The sequence below is a fragment of the Cornus florida genome, unplaced genomic scaffold, assembly GCF_030987335.1.
Source record: "Cornus florida cultivar Cherokee Brave unplaced genomic scaffold, ASM3098733v1 CherokeeBrave_3.0.0_Hap2_Chr08, whole genome shotgun sequence".
NCBI lineage: Eukaryota > Viridiplantae > Streptophyta > Magnoliopsida > Cornales > Cornaceae > Cornus > Cornus florida.
This window is the reverse complement of record NW_026775578.1, coordinates 33,716,032-33,737,482: the sequence shown is the minus strand read 5'-3', so window position 1 is coordinate 33,737,482 and position 21,451 is coordinate 33,716,032. Positions and strand designations below refer to the sequence as shown.

The 21,451-nt window shown below is 36.4% G+C and overlaps 1 protein-coding gene and 1 long non-coding RNA gene across 6 annotated transcripts; one reads left to right on the top strand and one right to left on the bottom strand.

Annotated features, from left to right (window-relative positions):
- Positions 1-2,910: 2,910 nt before the first annotated feature.
- LOC132271230 (uncharacterized) lies at positions 2,911-4,038 on the top strand. Its single transcript, XR_009469669.1, has 2 exons — positions 2,911-3,338; positions 3,426-4,038. It is a non-coding gene; the product is annotated as an uncharacterized LOC132271230 (long non-coding RNA).
- A 1,427-nt stretch (positions 4,039-5,465) lies between these two features.
- On the bottom strand, positions 5,466-16,629 carry LOC132271227 (uncharacterized). 5 transcript variants are annotated; one of them, XM_059772548.1, is made up of 6 exons: positions 12,173-16,629; positions 11,883-11,990; positions 11,323-11,554; positions 8,978-9,110; positions 6,747-6,942; positions 5,466-5,658 (listed from the first exon to the last, which is right to left on the bottom strand). In XM_059772548.1, exons 1-5 carry the CDS (start codon positions 12,470-12,472, stop codon positions 6,909-6,911), a joined length of 807 nt encoding a protein of 268 aa, XP_059628531.1. In that variant the 5' UTR covers positions 12,473-16,629; the 3' UTR covers positions 5,466-5,658; positions 6,747-6,908. The 5 variants fall into 5 exon arrangements, with proteins under 5 accessions (XP_059628531.1, XP_059628533.1, XP_059628532.1 ...); XM_059772550.1 differs by adding an exon at positions 9,847-9,913 and having other exon boundaries at positions 6,747-9,110; positions 12,173-16,627; XM_059772549.1 differs by lacking the exon at positions 8,978-9,110 and adding an exon at positions 9,847-9,913 and having other exon boundaries at positions 6,747-6,975; positions 12,173-16,626.
- Between the last annotated feature and the right edge of the window lie 4,822 nt (positions 16,630-21,451).

Below are 21,451 nucleotides of genomic sequence, written 5' to 3'. Positions count from 1 at the left end.
AAAATGATTTATGAACAAGTAAATTGTTTTGCCCCTTGTATTAACGGAGCAATAGTTGTAATTTTGCTGTAAATTTCAAGTATGAGAAACTGGTTTGATCTCTATAGAGTTTGTTTACATTTGTAGTTGTTAATTATAATTTAAAATCATGTTCTTCTGTTACCTTTATTTGACTATTTCTCATGTGTATCTCCCATTTCCAGATATTTTCCAATGCTTACCCATTGGTAGATGAATTTAGGGAACGGTAGCTAGTGTTGGGTGGTCACCACAATTTTAAATCCATAATGCAATTGACAATAATTTGCACAAATTACCGTTCTCAAATCAAACTTGTTTTTTCAAGTTTGTCACTCAGAATATATTACACTGTACTCGGTAATGATCCATTGATTATCAGACTCAAACTTTGATTATAATGGGGTAAACTTTTTAGCATGTATATGATAATCTTTAACGCTTTAAGTGTCCGGCTCTCCATTTGGTGTGTTGGCTCTTCATTCGTTGCCATGTTTTTTTGGGGCTAATGCACAAGTAGGTAAAGTTAGACCGTTAGATGTATTAATTTGTAGTACTTTATATCTCAGTTAAATCTTGAATTTACTTCTATTTTTAGTTTCAGTTTAGAATAACATTTTAATTGAGCTTAGGAGTGAAAACTTCAATTAATACGACAAACATTAATAACTACAGAAATGCAAACTTGAAAGTAACACCCACTGCTAAGCTCAATTAAAACGAGGAGGATGAGAAGAGGGATTCCAAGGAAAAGAACAAGGAGGAAGAAGATAAGGGAAAGGAGGGGGAAAGGGCAAGGAGCAAACTTGTGATAATCTTGTCAATTTTTCTTCTCTCTTTATAAGCATAGTGTAACCTTACATTCGGTTTGATATTTCTGCTCACCATTTCATTCAACAACCTTGTAGCCTCTTTCCATTGGTTTGACTTACATAGGCCGTGGATTAAGGAGGTGTAAGTCATTCGGTATATATGTGTGTGTGTATATATATATATATATATATATTTTCGAGCGAAGATATGACTCAAACTGGTATACCTATTTTTTTTTAGTCCATAATCTAATAAAGGTAGCTCTTATTCAAAGTATGTAATGTGTTCTATTGCCAGTGTTTTGGTTATATGCTAGTGTTGTAGATAAAACCTGGGAAATCAAAATGTTGGGTAGTTCTATTGGTCATGTTTTACAAAACATCCAGAATGTAGCAAGTGACTTCTTTTTAGGTTTCACAAAGCATGTCCATTTGGCACTTTTTTGTATAAACAGTAATGTTAGGCTCCAGGTGATACCATCAAAATTTCATGATTATATTTATATATAAATCTTTGATGGTCGGATTTCTACAGCAATTCATTAAGATTATAGTCTAGTGGTACTTCTTTATGTTTTAAAGAGATAATTGTGTCAATGTATTTTTTTGCAAATATAAAAAGAAAATTTATATGTGTGTGTGTGAATACTAATTAGGGAAAAAAAAAAATCATGGACGAACCTACACGGCCCAATGGGCTCCATGGAAACGTCCACCCCTCCTGAAATAGGTTTTAGAGTACTTTGTATTTTAATTATTTTTTACAAATAACTCACACACCAATTTTGTTTAGTTGAAAATTGAACTCCCAAGTCTAAATTATTTTTTTTTTTTTAAATATAAATTATACTAACACCTCGTAAAGTTTATTCAATTATAGGAGAATATTGTTTGAAATACCTAAAAAGTCTACACTCAACAATACCGTTATAATTTGGTAGGAAGTATCAATTTTATCCACAGTTTTATACTAATGCTTATCACTTGGTGACACTCCCCTACTGGTCGCTACACTCTATCCCATACTAGAGTCATGTCCTATGCGCATGACCCTGTTCAGTGGCACCCATTGGTCTCGTTCTAACAAAAATATACCCAACATTCATCATAATGTCCTTCAAACTATGGGCTACCTAAAGTCATTCCGGTGCCACATTCGACTAATATGGCTAGCCACTTAAAGTGACCAGCTTAGTCAATCGACATAGTACTAATTAAAAATTAATGAGACTAGTGAGTCTGTTACCCATCGTTGTGTGATGAGTCCCACGCCGAATGCCACGCTCACCATTTTCGCATCACAACAAATGCCCTAAGGTGTACATGGCACCAAATAATGCCGTTCATTCAAGTGGAAAATTTTACGAAGTGAGTTATTATTATTATTTGAAAAATAAGACAATACTTAGATCTTCATCAGTGAGGATGTATACCGTTCTCATAATTAATATGAACTAATAAAATATGAACATACCTTTCTCAAACAATACTTAGGCACTCACTAGTGAGTATCGACACCATACTGACAGCTGATGTGGACCAATAATAAATGAAAATGTCATCTTTAATTATCAATTCAATACGGTGGGGTTCTATGATTTGATAATTAAAATAGGATGTGTCCATTTATTACTAGTCTACATTATGATGTAATCCTCACTAGAGAGGACTAAATATTATTCGTATTTTTTCATTACCAAATCAAAGAAGGTGTATGTATTTAAAATCTGTGATTCGGTAAGTGAGTATATATCCTACCATATCTAATTTGATAATTAAAAATGTGGTATCATTTATTATTGGTAGTGGAACTAAATAGGGGAAAATGCAAGAAACACCCCTAAAGTATACTTTTTATAGCACTTTTACCCCTTATTTAAAAAGGTGTGCAAAAAACACCCCTAAACTATGACATTTATGCAAATAGGTCCTATTTATAAAAATTGGACTAAAATACCCTTAGCAACACATTTTATAATATATATATAAATATATATATATATTGTGAAATGACTAAAAAGGGCTCTGCCCTTCTTCTTCTTCATCTTGGTGGTCGCCAAGGGAAGGGAAGGCCGGAGAAGATACATATATATATATATATATATATATATATATATACACACAGACATATATATACAAATATATATACACATATACACAGACATAAATATACAGATAGATATATGTATTTATTGTAAATTTACAAATTATATATATACACATAACCACTGCCAACCAAACCAAATTCTTCAAACACCAAAATCTAGCCTATAGAGCCAACCACCAAAAGTTGTAAGACCCATTCGCAAACCCCACATCACCATAGTCTACCGCCGCCGTTCGCCATACAGGAATCCTGACTTGTCGTCGCTGTCCGCCGGTTAGTCTGTGGTTAGCTCGACGGAGATTGAGAGTAACGAGGACTTCCTCGCCGCGCTGACTCACCAGTTGACTTGGCCCACTCTGCAAGAAACTCAGAAAAACACTCCTCGTCCCCAAAATATCGAGGTATGATGCTATAATCTTTGATTTTGCTTGGTTTTTGTCATGAATTTCATGAGAATATGTTCAGATTCGGTGTTTGTGTTAACTCAGAAGACATAGGTCTTATCCGGATCGCCTCAATCGACTCTCAGTGGAATCGGAAGCTAGTCTAACAATGGAAGCCCAAACGGTCCTTTTCAGGTATCGTCGCCGCCGACGACACTTGGAGTCTAATTAACGCAGCGGCTGGACAGGTGGCTAGGTTGAAGATCACCGGTGGTGAACCCAGAAGCAGAGGACTCCTTGGACCCCCTCGCAGTCACAATCCGGTCTATCCTTCGCCGCCGGTGACAACTGGGTTCGGCCATGAGCATGTGACGCCTCCGTCTTTATCTCCCTCCCCGGAGACGCCTCTTTCTTTATCCCCTCCCGGCGACATCAACCTCTCACTCCCTCCTCGGCGACGTGTATATGCATATATCTGTCTGTGTATATATGTGTAATATGTAAATTTACAACAAATATATATATATATATATATATATATATTTATGCCTGTGTATATGTGTATATATATTTGTATATATATGTCTGTGTATATATGTATCTTCTCCAGTCTTAGCTTCCCTGGCAACCACCAAGATGAAGAAGAAGAAGGGCCAAGCCCTTTTTAGTCATTTCACAAAATATATATTTTTATATATATTATAAAATATGTTACTAAGGGTATCTTAGTCCAATTTTTATAAATAGGACCTATTTGTACAAATGTCATAGTTTAGGGATATTTTTTACACGAGAGGGATGCAATATGCACTACATGTATACTATAAGAGTATTTTTTGCACTTGACCCAACTAAATATTATCTCTTAAAAAATATATTATATAAAATTCACTACCCTGACACGCTATGTTGGACCTCACAACCTACCATTGTGGTGGACCTTACATCTATATGGGACTAAGTCAGTTGTTTGACACAATTATGGTGGACCTTACAAGTTAAAGTTGTGGTGGGCTTCACAACTGACAGGACTCGGTCAAAATGCTATATTTTGTTTTGTGTGAGGTTAAAAAGCATAGGGAGTGGTGACACGTGGCCCCTATATTTAAGGACTCATAATGCACAATCCTTGCCCACAGGCTTGTGAAAGACTCAACCCAGGCTGGCAGTGACATCAAGGCTCCATTTAAATTGAATGGTTTTAAAATTAAAAAAAATGGATTTATGTTCAGTCATTTAAAAAATTAGAACATAAATTTGAAATGAGTGACTAAAATTTAAATTTTAGCAACAATTCGAGAGAGTTATGTATTTCGAGGTACCATTTGAAATCATGTGGGCAAGGATTTTCTTCCTGCCTCTAATCTACTATTCCTTTGACTTGAATAAACGATATTTTGTTTTTAATTAAATATATTCATTTTAAATCTATTCATAAATCCATATGAAGCTTAAGTGATTGTCAAGTGACATTAAAATATATTCATTTCAAATCTATTCATAAATCCATATGAAGCTTAAGTGATTGTCAAGTGACATATGTTGAGGAATAATTCATTTTACTTTGAAAAGGAACGCTCTCGTAAGTTGCAATGAGTGGAGCGTTCGTACAATGCAATGGGTTCAAAGAGTGAGTCCCAGAAGCACTCCCGTTCCTCCCATAAGATGCAATGAGTGGAGCATTTGTACAATGCAATGGGTTGGGAGGGTGAGTCCCTCGACTACAGTGCATAGTGAAGCGGTCGGTTCTCCATTTGTTTTCAAAATATCTTCTCTGGTTGAGGGTAACACACCTTAACCTGCTCGACCTCTGACCCACCAAAGGGAGAGATTTTTGCTTCACCACCTAAAAATCATGATGAAATTGTATGATTTTCAGGTGAATACCACCTGGTACAGGTTTTATTTTACCTATATATAGGCTGTGAACAGTAAAAATGGAACTTAAATCCAGAATTCTTAAGCGAATATTCTCAATCATTTCAATTCTTTATGGATTTGAGGTACTTCAAGTTACCAATGGGGACAAAATCTCCCTTAATTTTTCCATCCTGTGGTATGACTTGAGAAAGTATAAATTAGATAAGCATTTAATCAAACCATCAACACCATTTTGATCCTTCATTGTTTTCCAATACTAGGGAGTTCCATTAAAAACATTTATTCAATTTTATTTATTATATTCTCCAATACAAGGGAGTCTATTTCTCACAAGTTGAGTTCAGCTTGTCCACTCTTGAGGTACACTGATTCCATATCAAAGTTTAGACAACCTTCTCTTTCCCTGAGCATCCTTGTTTCGCCACGGACATCTTTTTCGCTTGCTTACTTTTTCCACCTGAAAAAAAAAAAAAAAAAGGAAAAAAAAAAGGTAAATATTCAGAGCAAAAATATAATGCAAAATTCTTAGAAATTTACCTTTGACAATCCTACTAGCATTTTTCTTTTTCTTTTTTTTTTCTTTTTTTTTTTTGTGAAATATATCAATGCTCTTGCAATCTCATCATGCATAATCCACTCATTCATGAGATCAAGGATGATCATTGTCAACAAAGAACGATAGAACCAAACCACATGATCAGCGACCAAAACAGAGTACTGAGGTAGATATGCTATAGTCGAATAATCAAATGAAAGCAGAAATTTTTTTATTTCTTTTTTGGGTAAAATAAATGAAAGCAGAAAGAATTGTGTTCTTGTCATATTAGAATTGGGTACATCTAATGGCGAAGGTGACTGGATAGAACTGGCCTTTTTATGTTCCCCAGTAGAAAAACCTACAGTCTTTCGGACAAAAAAATTATAAAAGCACCATCATTCTTTATTGCTTCATTCGGAAAACCAACTTCACTCCTACGCCTCGCTCAGCCAGGAACCTGAACTATCCCTGACTAGTAGAAGTTTCGTATGAGACCCCCCGATTAGCTAGTATATTGATTGTCCTGGTTTCACATGTTTACTTACTAAACTTAAATACCTTTTTTGAACACCAATTTATAAAAGGCCCTTTATTTCTATTGAGATTATACGCATTTATGTCCTCTATAATGTAATCTCAAACTTTGTATCCACAAGTCATGTTATTTTCGCGGTATCTTAAATCATGAGTCACATGTCACAACCACCACATTGTTAAATGCATTAATGATGTGATAAGGAGGATAATAACTAAATAAATGAAACCTCCTCTCTAGTAAGAAACCCATTATCACAAAGAAGATAGATTTAGAAGATTAATGCAATCTGAGATTAGTATCACTGCATATGCAACAATGTGGAGAAGATAATAGATATGAATGCTTTGGATTCTTTGAACAGATAAAACCAAATCTGCTTTTGAAAATTCGTCAAGTTCACACTTATCAGAAAAAATTAAAAAAATTAAAAAATATTGTTGAGTTAACAGTTTTGAGATTTGTAACTTACCCTTTTTCTTTTTGAGCATAGCAGCGGTTGCATCTGTGACAGAGGGATGGAGAGAAACAGCTGTCCCTCTGACTGGTTTAGCTTCCTTTGTAATGGCTGCAACAGAGGGAAGAAAGACACCCGTCCCAGTAGAACCAACAAAACCCTTCACTTCCTCTGCCTTCATATGAACTGCCCGAAAGTCGTTTTGCTGCTCCTGCAAATCGCTACCATGCTCAAAGTTCTCAACCTATGATGACAAACATAATACAAACTATCACCAAATCCAGACTATAGTATGACAAGTTTTCCAAATAAAATAAATAAATGGAAGAAAATATTATTAATAAATAAATAAAACAAAAATATGAATGTTAGTTTCTCTTTTCTTGATAGGTTATGTGTGATGTATTGTTGTGTCCAATCCTTGCCCTTTACTAACTGAATAAAGGTAAGGGACTTTTTTTAATTTTTGTATGTTTTTTAATAATTATTATGAAAAAAAGACTGTAAATAACCTATGTCATTCAGTGAAAAAATTCTGATATTTCCTTAACTCTCTAGATAGAATTGGTGTATTACGACTGTACAGGGAAAGTGATCCAAGACCTGCTTGAAATGCAAACTGATTGCAATCAAGGGGAAATCCTATAGCCCCAAGAAAATCCTAGACATCGTTCAACATGATCCAAATTAATTAGCTTACTGTATATATACACATATATACAAGTGCAAAAGTCTCATCTCAACATGAAGGGAAAGGTAAAACAAAATGAAGGTAGGATAGATATAAATGCATAACTCTCATCTCAACATTAAAGAATAAGGTAAAATAAAATGAAGGCAGGATAGATATGGCTTCGCAATCATGATTCATAAATATCTTACTTTTACCAACTGGGAAAAAAATAATAAAAAATAAAGAAGGGAAAGAAAAAAGAGAAAGCAGCAAGAATCGAAGAATACATAATTAGAAATTTCTTCTGTAGATTTCACCGGCTCATCAATAACCATCGCAACACATTCTTTATCAATGTTATCAATGTGAGATTCAACAGGAAATTTATCAGAGCCTATTTCTTCATAGACATCAGAAGGCAGCCACTTTTCACCATCCTCTAAATTTGGAGGAAATTCTATCATGGTCACCAGCACAAAGAAAAACAAGAGCAAGCAAGACACAATAGAGAAGGAGAGAATAGAGAGAATATATAAATTTATTTCAGGGGACTATGCTGCTATATATAACCAGCCGTTTTTCAATTACTGTGACGCTGCTACAGTAGTAAGGAGTGAAAAGAGAGAATGGACAAAAAGACAGGATATACACGCATGCATAAAAGAATAAAAAAAATTGTCGCAAATACTTGTGTCAGAGACATGAAATTTCATACTTTGGTTTTTTAATGATGACAGGTATTAGAAGGCAGGATATATAAAAACATATGTGTGCACCCGTGTGTTTGCAACACGTTGCGTAAGACGGTACGAGACATCTAAATTTGATGCTTTTGTTCTGAGATGATGATGCGTGTCACAATGTCAGATGACCTAGATCATGGTTAGGCCATATAAATTGTGCTACTTGTCAATTCCACCCTGTGCATTTGTGAATCACTGTCACGTGAAAAGAATTCGAGTTCAATTCATCTGGACTAAAATTTGTACTTGTTACTTTACATGCGTTTGAATAATGGGAAATTAAAGAAAATGATAGCATTAGTTAGGTAAGAAAGAAAAATAGGAATGGACAATGTTACCCCTCCTCCTATTTGGATAGCTAAGGAAAGAGAAGTATATGGAATAATTAATGTTAAACATAGTAGGTGAAGTGAGTGTAATAGAAAAGAATGGAGACAAAGAATTCACCGTTTTGTGAAATCAGTGTTTTTTATTTTTTATTTTTGTCTTAAGGGCATTTTAGGTATTTCAGTTTTCAAAATGACAAAATGTCCTTATTTGCTCAATTTGAAAACGGTAAAGGGAGTTTTTGAACACCAAGGGCAGATTTGCACATTCTGTATATAACAGGTTTTTTTTTTTTTTTTTTTAACTTTCCCCTTAAAGTTGATATAATTCCATGTATGGCATCAAACTGTCAAAATATTTCTAATCATAATGTAGGTTTTAGTTACAATATCTATCTATGTCCATCTGTATTACTTATAGAAGTCTATAGAGGTATAAAACAACAATTGGACAACTATGATACAAGTAAAGAATTGTAAGCACTTACTCAAAATCTCACTTACCAAATTTCATTGTAGAAGACTACCGGGCCATTGGCGCAGGTGGTATAAGCTCTCCTCCCAAAAGGGAAGGTGAATTGTTCGAGCCCCACATGGGGAAGTATGGGGTGTGTGAGTGTGTGCCTATATTTCTTACCTACCAAAAAATCCACAAGTTGATTAGAACGTTGATGCCAAAATGCACTTTTTAGAACCATTTTGATTAGAACGTTGATGCACGGAATCATAAATTTGACCTTCACATGCCTAACCTTGTACTTGTGATGGTGAAGTGTCTATGTGAAGCGCATGTGTCTACCATTAGTATAAAATTAAATCAAACAATGCCATATGTGATAACAAGTTGCAATCTTACATGAAAGGTCATAAACAAACTGACAATGTGATTGATATTCGTGCTGTGTAATCTAAAAAAACAAGATATGTCAGTCTTATTATAAAGAATGGAGATGTTAACTCCATACTTAGACAGGATAGTTGACAGACCCTTAGAACTTAATATCTAATTTGGAATCTACATGTAACTGGAGGGTGGCTCCATTCTATTCTATTTAAGTTCTTAGTCATGTAGGAGAAATCAGTTTTTAATGTATTTCAATCAATTTGAGTCTGATCTGTTATCAGGGAGTTCTTATTGGTCAATCTTATCTATTTGAAAATTAGAAAAGCCTCTAATTGCCCATTTCATGCAACTGATTTTATTCAAAATTAATTATTCACTTCATTCCACTTTTTAATTTTCCAATACAAGGGAGTTCTATTTTAAACATTTATTCCATAATATTTTTTATTACTCTCTAATACACTTCTTTCTAAGGAGAGTTCATTACATCTCTAGAGGTAAACAGATTACAGTTGAAAGTTGAGACTACTTTTTCTTTTGCGGAGTTTCTTTTTTGGTGACAGATATCTTTTCAGTCCCCTGCCCAGTCTTCCCACCTAAAAATAAGAAAACAAAAGAGAACATGAGGGTTTTCTAATCGATTTAAATTTGTAACTATCAACAGGAAATGTAAAAGGATATTTTCAATATGTAATTCATTAATGTTTACATTTATAGTTGTACTAGAATGTTTTTCTTCAAGTACATGGTTGTAATCAACATGTCAAAGTTCTTGCAGCCTGTCACTTATCAAAAAAAAAGTTCTTGCAGCATCTTAGAGCTTTATTTTATTACTCCTGCTTGGTTTTTAGGGCTTTTTTAATATAGCAGTAGGAAATGTCTTGCCATTGTCGATTGGATTGTACTAGGTTTCCAACAGAGATATAGGACCTCAGTCAACTAAGCAAGGATTACGGCTTGTCAAGAATATGAATGAGCTTTAACTTTACTAATAAAAAATAATTTTAAAAAATAAAAATAAAAAGAAAAGAATGAGCACCAATCATATGATTTTCAGCTATACTAATGCAGAATGAGTACAAGAGATGAAATTCTATAAGAATCAAATGCAAAATATATCTAGTTGTTATCTTTATATTGCCTAGTGAAGGGGACTTAAAAAAAAATTATATGACAGCCGGTAGTTATTTTATACAAGAGTCTTAGCCCCCTATGTTTATTTAGTTGGCCCCCTATGTTTATTTAGTTGGGGACCATTGGATTGAAAGGAAAAAGAAAATTAGAAAAATAACATATTTAGTCCTAGAAAGAAAGAGAGAGGAGATGAAAAATGATAAAACCTTCTAGGTTTTGTTAAACAAGTTTTTAGTAAATTACTATTTGTTGATATTTGATCGGTAGAAATTTGATATACATAGTTTAGACATGGCAAAGAAATTTACAAAATTTAACCAACAAAAATATTTCATACCTCTCAAATTATCTAGTTTATCTTTATTGTTAGCTATTATTTTTTAAGTCCAAATTTATTGTGATATATTCCAATTTATCGGCTGGGTTTTTCAGTATGCAATTTTTTCTACTAATGTATGTAAGCCTTTATATTTGTTCATTTCAAATGCATTTATATCATCATCTAGAATGTAATCTCAAAGTATTCATTAAGGTGAAATATCGAAATGTTTGTCTAATGAGATCTTGTGAGTTGTATGATATCTTAGAACACAATTCTCACATGTCAAAGCAATAAAATTTGTGAAGTAAGGATAATGGTTTTATAAATGCTAACGGAGCTCCAGCAATGAAGCTATTATCTCAAAGAAGTCATGCTTAGAAGGTTAACTAAATCTCTATAAGCCAGACTGGCACAAATCAGGATGCATTAACTCTATATATAAGACACTTTGAGGAAGACAGATTATATAAGATTTTAAATTTATTCAAATAAAGAAAATCTACTTTTGACAAATTTGCATGCCTGTGCTGCTTTAAATTCATAACTTACTTTTTCTCTTTCTGCGCAAAACAGTGGTTGCATCTGCAACAGAGGGTTGAAGAAAAACACCAGTTCCTCTAACCGGTTCAGATTCCTTCGCATGGATTGTAATGCGCGGAAGAAAGACACCAGTCCCTCTAGAACCAACAAAACCCTCTACTTCCTCATTCAAATGAACCGGCCAAAATCGATTTTGTTTCTCCTTCGAAATAGTGGTTACTGCATGCTTAAAGCTCTCAACCTATGACATGGAAAATAGTACAAACTATCACAACACTTCAAAAATAGAATAAGTCCAGTACTGCACAAAATAAATAAGTGAAGGAAAAATTAAATTAAAAAATCAAAGAAAGAAAGAATCCATGGATTGCCATTTTGTCGTTTTCCATAGGAAATGCATGGTGTACAATGTATCCAGCCATTGCTCTTTACCAGATGATGTGATCGGTTTTAAAGAAGAGATTGTTTTATTTTATAAATTACTTATTTGACCTTAATTAAAATAAAGACTATATATGACCTTCATTAGTTAATAAACGAAAACTGATAGATTCTCTCTAGATTTCTACCTGGACTTGAGTTTGTGCATCAGAACTATAGGGAGATTTGAATCCAGATATTGATTGAAATGGACATAGATTGCTATCACAGGGAACTCCATTAGCACCAAGATAACCCTAGACAGAATTCAACATAACCTGAATTATTCAGATAACCAATATATTCAAACCAAAATCTCATTGCAACAAAAAAAGGAAGGTAAAGTAGAATGAGGGTAGGGTTATAAGGCTTCACAATCATGATTAATAAGAATCTACTTTCTTAGAACAAAAGAAAAGAAATCAGAATTGAAGAATACATTGGATGAAATTTCGAAATCAGATCCGATCGGCTCATCTAAAACCCATGCAGCACATGTTTTTGCGATGTTATCAGCAAGAGCATCAGAAGTAAATTTATCAGGGACAATTTCTTCATAGATATCAGAAGGCAGCCATTTTTCACCATCCTCTAAATTTGGAGAAAAATCCACCATAGCCACCAGCAAGGAGAAAACAAGAGAGCAAATAAAACCAGAATAACAAGAGAGAGGCATATATGTATGTACATATGTTTCAGGCAAACAATGCAGCTGTATATAAGCAGTCCTCACTTCCATATGCCACCAATTCACAGGTAAAAAGAGAAAAAGGACAAAAACAGGTAAATTAAAAGAGAGAAAAGACGGGATCTACGTAAAAAAAATTAAAGTCCTGTTTGTTTTGGTATTCATCCTAGTGTTTCCATTTTTTGCATTTTTTGAAAATAAAACAATTAAGAATTATTTAAAAAGGTTGCTCTCAGATCGTTTCATTTTCTAATGGATTAACATTTTTTAAAACACATAAAATTTTTTGTAGTTTCTCATAAACAGGTTTGAAGGATTTTTTTTTTTTTTTTTTTTTTTTTTCAGAAACAGTTCTAAAAATATCCTAACAAACAGTTTTTCATGTAATTATATATAAAACTTAAATATGCTCCACTGAAACACGTTTTCCATGATGCAAGCAATAAGCTCTGAATATCTATAAAATAGAGTTATGCCCTAATTCCCAACATATTCTCAAAGGCAACAATGCTATTAAAAGAAAATCTTTCTCTATACATATGTAAATCCTTTGGAAAAGCTAATGTAAATTGTTTCAGGGATCATACATCATAATATATGTAAAAAAAAAATACATAACAAACAAGAAAACATGAACATAAGACTTTCTGTAATTTGGACCCACAATCATGAAACTAAGCAATAATTTTTAAAAATATTCTGCCAAACAAGTTTTTCACATCATTTTTCTTCTCTTAGAAAACAATATAAAAAAATACTACTAAACATGTCCCATATATTTCATGTTGCCTAACATATTCCACACGTTTGTTGTGGTGTGATGAAAATACCAATCCTTGTACAAAGGGCAGAAAGAATCTTCTGGCATTCCCTTGGCAGAGAGGGCAGTTACAAATCCCAATCCTAGTAAATCAATTACTTCATGTTTCAATTTAGATGGTGGATTGCCTATTTGAGTATTTGCCTATTTGCCTTTCAATTCTGATTAAATTAATTCTTGTGCTTGCAGTTGAAAGGTGAGTACTTTATGGCTGTAGTGCTCCGGAGCTTCAACCTATTGCAGTCAAAGTTCTGAGCCAAAAGACCCAATTGCAAATGCGCCTAATCCATATAGAAGGTCGAGGAACAAACTGCAATATGTTTTTCCAAGTTTTCAGCATTTGGTGCCTATTCATTATGATATGAAGCTGAAGTTGAGGCATTTACATAGGAGAAGTCAGCAGGAAATTGACAATAGCTTCAACCCCATCAACCTTGACTACAATTTCGAAATGGATCTCTTGATCCCATGGTTAGAGGAGAGGGAAGATCCATTACTTGATGGTCAGGATTATCTGGTTGGAAGGGTGATGATGACGAGGGTTACAGCATGACACAAAACTACTACTAGTCACCGTGCTAGTCAGCCTCATGACCTTGGTCCCTCCACTTCTCATGCTCCAGACTCTTAGAATAGACCTTGTCATTCATTAGTTAAGAGTGATCAAGGCAGTGATGGATTGCACTCATTTTATTCTAGTGATGATGGCCATGGTAATGGAGGCTCTGGAGGTGGAGCCAAAGGATATGATTATATTGGTTCTTCAGGATAGATAGGAGAGGATATTTCACTTCCGTCTTTAACTCCCAAACCTTCAAGCCAAGGCGGTGGAGGTCCTAGTAGATTTACTATTTACTCTAGCAGAAGAAGGCACCGAAGGGAGCCTGAGTTATCCAAGGAGTAGCCCTCTAAAATACGTAGTTTTGAGGACTTATTTATAAAGACTCCTCTAAATCTTACGGCAGCTCTGGTCAAAGCTATAATCCTCCACCACCATATGGATATGGCCCATATCTGGCACTTGATTAGGGACGTGATCCATGTAGGTGGTTATGATCCCCCACTCTTAGTTACATATCATCACCCTGGTATTAGCAATGATCACTCAATGCAGTCACCACATTATCCTTGGGGACCATAAACCCCATACATCTCTGGTGAATACTATCAGATATAGCCACAGCAATAAGAGGATAAAATCTCTGAGTCTTCTTCATCAACTATTAATATATTTCTTACAAACTAGGAAGAGGGTTACAATTACAACCCGACAAGAATTGTAAGATCCCCCTATTCTTGCACATCGTTGTTCACTCGTCCTACACATGAGGGCATCGCCCTCTTGGCTTCCAAAGGATGTTCTTTAGTATTCCTTGGTTTACTCTGATAGGAGGAGATACTCTAGTAGTTGCTTTGATGGAAACTCTTTAAAACGCATATGATTGAGAGAATCAGAATATCAGTGCCTTGGGTAACTGCCTATCTTCCCGAGAATCTTACTGAATGACTTTCAAACCTGTCCTCAAAGTCATAGGCACATAGGTTCAGGGCCAAGCCGACTACTTAAAAGCATTCATCATCCAAATTGCCCGAGGATATGTTTTTTTGAATCCAATCATGAATGTTATGCCAGTCATACATGTTCTCTTCTTTTATTGGCCTTTGTTTCGCAAGCTGTTGTAACCGAATATTTCACATGATACTTTTGATCAAAAAATTCATTTGATTTATTTCATACCCTTTGCTCAATGAGTGGAAAGGATGATTCATTCGGATCCACATTAGAGTCTAACTACATTGCATTGCCTGAATCCATGTTGTTCACTCTTTGGCTCTATTCATGAATTATCCAGTAGGTCTTTCACAATGAGATCTACCTGTATACTGACAGTATTTAAGAATAAAAGTTAGCTGGGTAGCTGTTCTCTTCAGATAATATTACAATGGTTGTTGATTGTAATATGATCAAGTGCTTCTTGCGTCGTCAGAACTTGCAATTGGTATTTATCCCCAAAATATTTGGTTGCTTCCTAGCAACTATCTGGCATTGGGTGTATTATTGGTTGTATTGGGATCTAGAAATATTTTGGGTGTATTATTGGTTGGATTTGCTCAAGATCTTTGGAACTCATTTATGTCAACTAAGGTCAATAACTTAGCCTAATAAAATAAGAACTCACTATTGTAGTTAGCTTATTCATCACAAAGAGACCAAATGGGCCCCATCAGATTCATGAATAATAAATATCATAAGCAATACCAATCATACAGAACAAAGTCATTTTGGTGATGAGCTATATTCCACGCTTAAAAGTACCAACTTCCATTATAGGTCATTGATATGTATGTTCCATTGTTCTTGTTTTTTTGATAAGTAAATTGTAATAGAAGGCATTCAAAAGGGGAACGCTTCCCAAGGACTGTACAAGACGAAAAAAGAGAAGAAAATGAGATCTATGGACCCAACGACCCCAAAAAGTCCATAATCTCATCCAAAGAAATACAATCTCTCCCCATGCCCCAACTAAAAAGAGAGCAAAGAATAGCGAACTTCAAAGCCCCAATGGAAGTCCCCTCCCCATCAAAAGATCTTCGGTTGCGTTCTTTCCACAGACTCCACCAAATACAAAGGAGAATCACCCTCCAGAAATTACAAGCGCGCGCTCCCACCCTTTGGCCCCTCCAACCATCAATCAAATCCCTTGAGGTCCGGGGCATAACCCATTGAACTCCAAAGAAACCCAACAAAAGGCTCCAGCATTCATGAGCAACGGGACAGTGCAAGAGAAGATGATCCACAGACTCTCCATCATTTATGCACATACGACACCGGTTAACGATAACATGTCGTCTCTTCCTCAAATTGTCAAGAGTCAAGATCTTGCCCCAAACAGCAGTCCACACAAAGAAAGCCACCCTAAAAGGAGCCATCGAGCGCCAGACAGTTTTTCACGGGAAGGTGGATCCACGAAAATCTGAAAGCTGGTGAAAATAGGACCGGACTTGGAACTTCCCCTGAGGAGAAAGCACCCAAGTCAATGAGTCCGGCCCCGTGCCATCCATCTCCTATCTATACAGAAGGTCCAATAAACCAATGACATCATCCAACTCACAATCCTGAAAGGAGCGCCAGAACTAAACATCCCAAGACAACCTACCACTATCAAGGCAATAGCAGTCAGCAACCATAGCATGTCTATCAACAGCAATCCTGAACAACCTCGGGTACAAACGAGACAAAGGACGATCTTCGCACCAAGCATCCTCCCAAAACCGGATATCCCTTCCTTCCCGGACTCTGAATCTAATATGCTTTGAGAAATCATCCCAACCTCTCCCAATGGATTTCCAAACCCCCACACCGACAGTCGACCTAACCGGTCTAGCTGACAATCCCCCCCTCCTCTCTAAACCAACAAGAAACAACCTTCCTCCATAACCTATGTCGTTCACTACCGAATCTCCAAAGCCACTTGCCTAGGAGGGCCCTATTGAAAGGGGCCAATCTCCTAATCCTTAGGCCTCCCAACCTGAGGGGTCTGCAAACCTGTTCCCATCGAACGAGATGATACTTAAACTCCTCACCTCTACCGCCCTACAAGAAATTCCGTTGGAGCATCTCAAGTCTTCCAACAATAGCAGAGGGGAGCGACAGGAAATAAGTTAGGAGACTAGATAAAGTACTCTTCCCATAGTAACTTTTCCCCCCTTCGAAAGGTATTGCTTTTTCCACCTTGCCAGCCTTCTCTCGAAACGCTCAATCACCGGGTCCCAGCTTCCCACCTTTCTTGTCGAGACACCTAAAGGCAAGCCTAAATTAGCTCGTCCTACACCCTAAGACAACTGCGTGAGACTCCACCTCCTGAATATCCCCCACAGGGATAATAACACTCTTTCCCACGTTGACTTTCAGCCCAGAGACTGCCTGAAAACAAGCAAGGACACATTGCAAGTATCTCAACTGGGACTCCTCGGCCTCCCAGAAAACCAGAGTGTCACCCGCGAAAAACAAATGAGAAATTTCCAACTGATGAGCTGCGTCAAAACCAATCTTGAAACCCCGAATAAACCCCAAGTCCACAGCTTTCCTCATCAACCTACTAAGAGCCTCTATAACAATAATGAACAGGAAAGAGGAGAAAGGGTCCCCTTGTCTCAAACCACGGGAGCTGCCAAAAAACCCGGATGGGGACCCATTGACCAACACCAAGAATCTGACAGACGAGACGCAAGTTACAATCCATCGCCTCCATTTCTCCCTGAAACCCATCCCCTCTAACAGATAAAACAGAAAATTCCAGCAAACATGATCATAGGCTTTCTCGATGTCCAGTTTGCACAAAACACCCGGAATCCCGCTAATGAGCCTAAAATCCACACATTCACTGCCAATAAGGGCGGAATCCAGAATCTGTCTACCCCCAACAAACGCATTCTGAGAATCATAAATGACGCCATCCAAAACCCCCCTCAAACGAAGCGCAAAGACTTTAGCGATCAGCTTATACATACACCCTATGTTACCCGGAATCGGGTACGGGTTTTGGACACAGGTATGTGTCTAGAGGTCGGATCCATCTATGTATCAAATTATAAGACACGGGGATATGAAATAAAAGTATCCAAAACTCGGACACGGGTACTTGGACACTTCATTTATGTTGTAAAGGAGAGAGTACTCTTGTCAGTTGTATACCTTTTAGTTTGCACCAGTTGAATTTATATTTTTTATTAAGTCTGTTTTTCTCTCTTTTAGCAACCACATTATCTTTTACTATTTTACCTCAAACCAAAAAGAAAATAAGAAAATAACTTACAAGAGAAAGCCCAAATAATAGCCCAGTTCAATGTATTATATAATTGAAACACCGTTACAATTTAATGTCCAAATAATAGTCCAGCCCAATGGATTATATTATTAAAATACTCTTACAATTTAATGTCCAAATAATAGCCCAAGCCCAATGTATTAATGTGTGCACAATGGATGTGCGTTAGAGCTATAACCCACCTATCCATTTTGCTCAAACGGTCAACATGACTAGTTAGTGGGTTACAACTGGTAACCCACTAACCACAATATTTATAATTATATATGTAGATATTTAGATACTAGAACCACACATATATATACACTACCATATATATACACTATTACATTTCTCAATGACAGGCTTGACAGCTGCCGAAATTTGTTTATGCGTGAGTGGAAAAGTAAGAGCGTGAACAAGACGCTCTAAACAGGGTGGGTTTCTATGCAAAAAACGTGTGAATAACCCTCGTTTTCTCCAAAACCTCATTTCTAAAATCGCGATGAAACCATAACGTATCCCTAATTTCTGACCATAATTTTCGACCACTGAAATAAGAGTTTTCTTCAACGGCCGTGTACCGATCTTGACCATACAAGGTCGGACGCATATCCCGAGTCCATGTCCGTGTCGTGTCGACACTGACACCCTCGCCGGAAACGACGAGTCCAGGTAACACAGCATACACCCAATCAGACTAATGGGGCTAAAGTCCTTAATGTCAGTTGCCCTCCCTTCTTGGGAATGAGAGCAATAAAAGAAGTATTCAATGACTTTTCGAACCTCCCATTAGAATGGAACTCATGAAAAGTGCCCATAACCTCCTAACGAACCACCTCCCAACTCTCCAGAAGGAACCTCATAGTGAAACCATCCGGACCTAGGGCGTTGTCACCATTACAACTCCTCAGTGCCAAAAGAACCTCCTCCTCCGTAAAAGGTCTCTCCAGCCCTTCTTTATCCTCCACTGAAATAGAGTCAAAATGAAGACCATCAAGACGTGGCCTCCAACGAAGAGGCTCAGTGTACAACCTCTAATAAAAAGAAACAATCCCCGTACGCACTTCCTCCTCAGAGCTCAACGTTGTTCCGTCTACCTGTGTTACCTGGACTCGTCGTTTCCGGTGAGGGTATCCGTGTCGACACGACACGACACGGACACGGACACGGACTCGAGATATGCGTCCGACCTTGTACGGACACGGCCGCTGAAGAAAACTCTTGCTTCAGTGGTCGTAAATTAGGGATACATTCTGGTTTCACAACGATTTTAGAAAGGAGGTTTTGGAGAAGACGAGGGTTATTCACGCGTTTTTTGCATAGAAACCCACCCTGTTTGGAGCGTTTTGTTCACGCTCTTACTTTTCCATTCATGCGTAAACAAATTTCGGCAGCTGTCAAGCTTGTTATTGAGAAACGTAATAGAGTATATATATGGAAGTATATAAATGTGTGTGGTTCTAGTATCTAAATATCTATATATATATATATATATATATATATATATATATAGATATATATATATATAATCATAAATATTGTGGTTAATGGGTTACCAGCTGTAACCCACTAACCAGTCATGTTGACCGTTTGAGCAGAATGGATAGGTGGGTTATAGCTCTCACACATTAATACATTGGGCTTGGGCTATTATTTGGGTTGGGGTATTACTTGGACATTAAATTGTAAGAGTGTTTTAATAATATAATCTATTGGGCTGGGCTATTATTTAGACATTAAATTGTAAGAGTGTTTTAATAATATAATCCATTAGGCTGGGTTATTATTTGGACATTAAATTGTAAAGGTGTTTCAATTATATAATACATTGAACTGGGCTATTATTTGGGCTTTCTCTTGTAAGTTATTTTCTTATTTTCTTTTTGGTTTGAGATAAAACAGTAAAAGATAATGTGGTTGCTAAAAGAGAAAAAAACAGACTTGACAAAAAATATAAATTCAACTTGTGCAAACTAAAAGGTATACAACTGACAAGAGTACTCTCTCTTTTACAACATAAATAAAGTGCCCGTACCCGTGTCCAAGTTTTGGACACTTTATTTCGTGTCCCCATGTCCTATAATTTGATACATAGATGGATCTGACTTCTAGACACATACCCGTATCCGATACCCGTACCCAAGTCCGGGTAACATAGCCGTCCACACACATTCGCCCAATATAATTACCCCTCCTATGAGCATTAGCGGTACGATGAAAGAACTTAGTATTACAGTCACCTTCCTTAAGCCACAAGGCCAGAGATTTTTGTCGCCACGAGATTTCCTCCAAAATCGCAATTTCGCCACATTAAGCCTAACAAGCTGCTCTCCTGTTACATTGAGACTCAACAAGACCACTCACTGCTTCCAATCTATCTAACTCTGCAATGCCAGCGAGGGCTCTATTCTTCCTCCATTCCAAATTATCAAAGACCTCCTTATTCCATGTTTTGAGCTTATCTTTTAAAAGGCAAAGCTTCCCTGCAAAAATGAAACTCGAAGTTCCCACAACCATATCCTCCTCCCACCAAGACCGCACCAACCGTGAAAATCCACCACTCTAAGCCACATATTCTCAAATCTGAATGGGGTACGACATGAACTCAATCCTCCACAGTCCAAAACCAAAGGAATATGATCCGACGTGACTCTAGCCAGAGCGGCTTGAGCAGCATCCGGAAACTTCTCCTCCCACTCTCCAGAGAGCAAGAATCTATCCAGACGGGAAGTTCCATTGTTGTTTAATGTGTTTTATTTGGTAGTTTTTACTTATTTCATACTAAGTGCATTCAAGTCATAAATTAAGTGAACCACAAATTAGTAAGTTTTTTTTTGCCGATAGTGGCTTAAAATACAATTTATAGGTTGTTACTCATTAAAATGCCTTCTAATATTTATCAAAATCCACTAAAAGTCATTACAGGCCCACACCACTCTTTTCAACCAAAGAACCTATGCTAGTACTATAAAATGGGAGCTGATGTACTGAAATGCATTGTCAAGCAGATCCAACGGCATATATAATATCATTTTATTTCCACTTTTCCAGAAAGAACTATATTTTGCTAATTTTATGAGTAATAAACTAACTTTAAATAAAAACCTTATTTCCGAGCACTATTATGCTATTGAATGTTAGTTTGCATAATCATATATATATATATATATATATATATATATTTTCCTAGTTGGGTACTCACACACACATGCCTCTCCATTGAGGCTCGAATCTCTGACCTCTCTTTAAGAAGTAGTGGCTTGGTACCGCTAGGCCCCTTGGCCTGTTGGTCATAATCAATACATATATACATACATACATATAAATATATATATATATCAAACTATTCGTGCCTTCCAACAGGCATCACCCCCTTTACATCGCCAAAGACACATGCTA

Coding starts and splice junctions, on each gene's coding strand:
- LOC132271227 (XM_059772547.1), bottom strand. CDS start 12,472: ATGGAAGTGAGGACTGCTTATATACAGCTGCATTGTTTGCCTGAAACA. Junction 11,991..12,172: donor ATTTCGAAATTTCATCCAAT/GTATTCTTCAAT, acceptor AATTCTGTCTAG/GGTTATCTTGGTGCTAATGG. Junction 9,111..11,322: donor TTTGCGCAGAAAGAGAAAAA/GTAAGTTATGAA, acceptor ATTTTTTGGTAG/GTAAGAAATATAGGCACACA.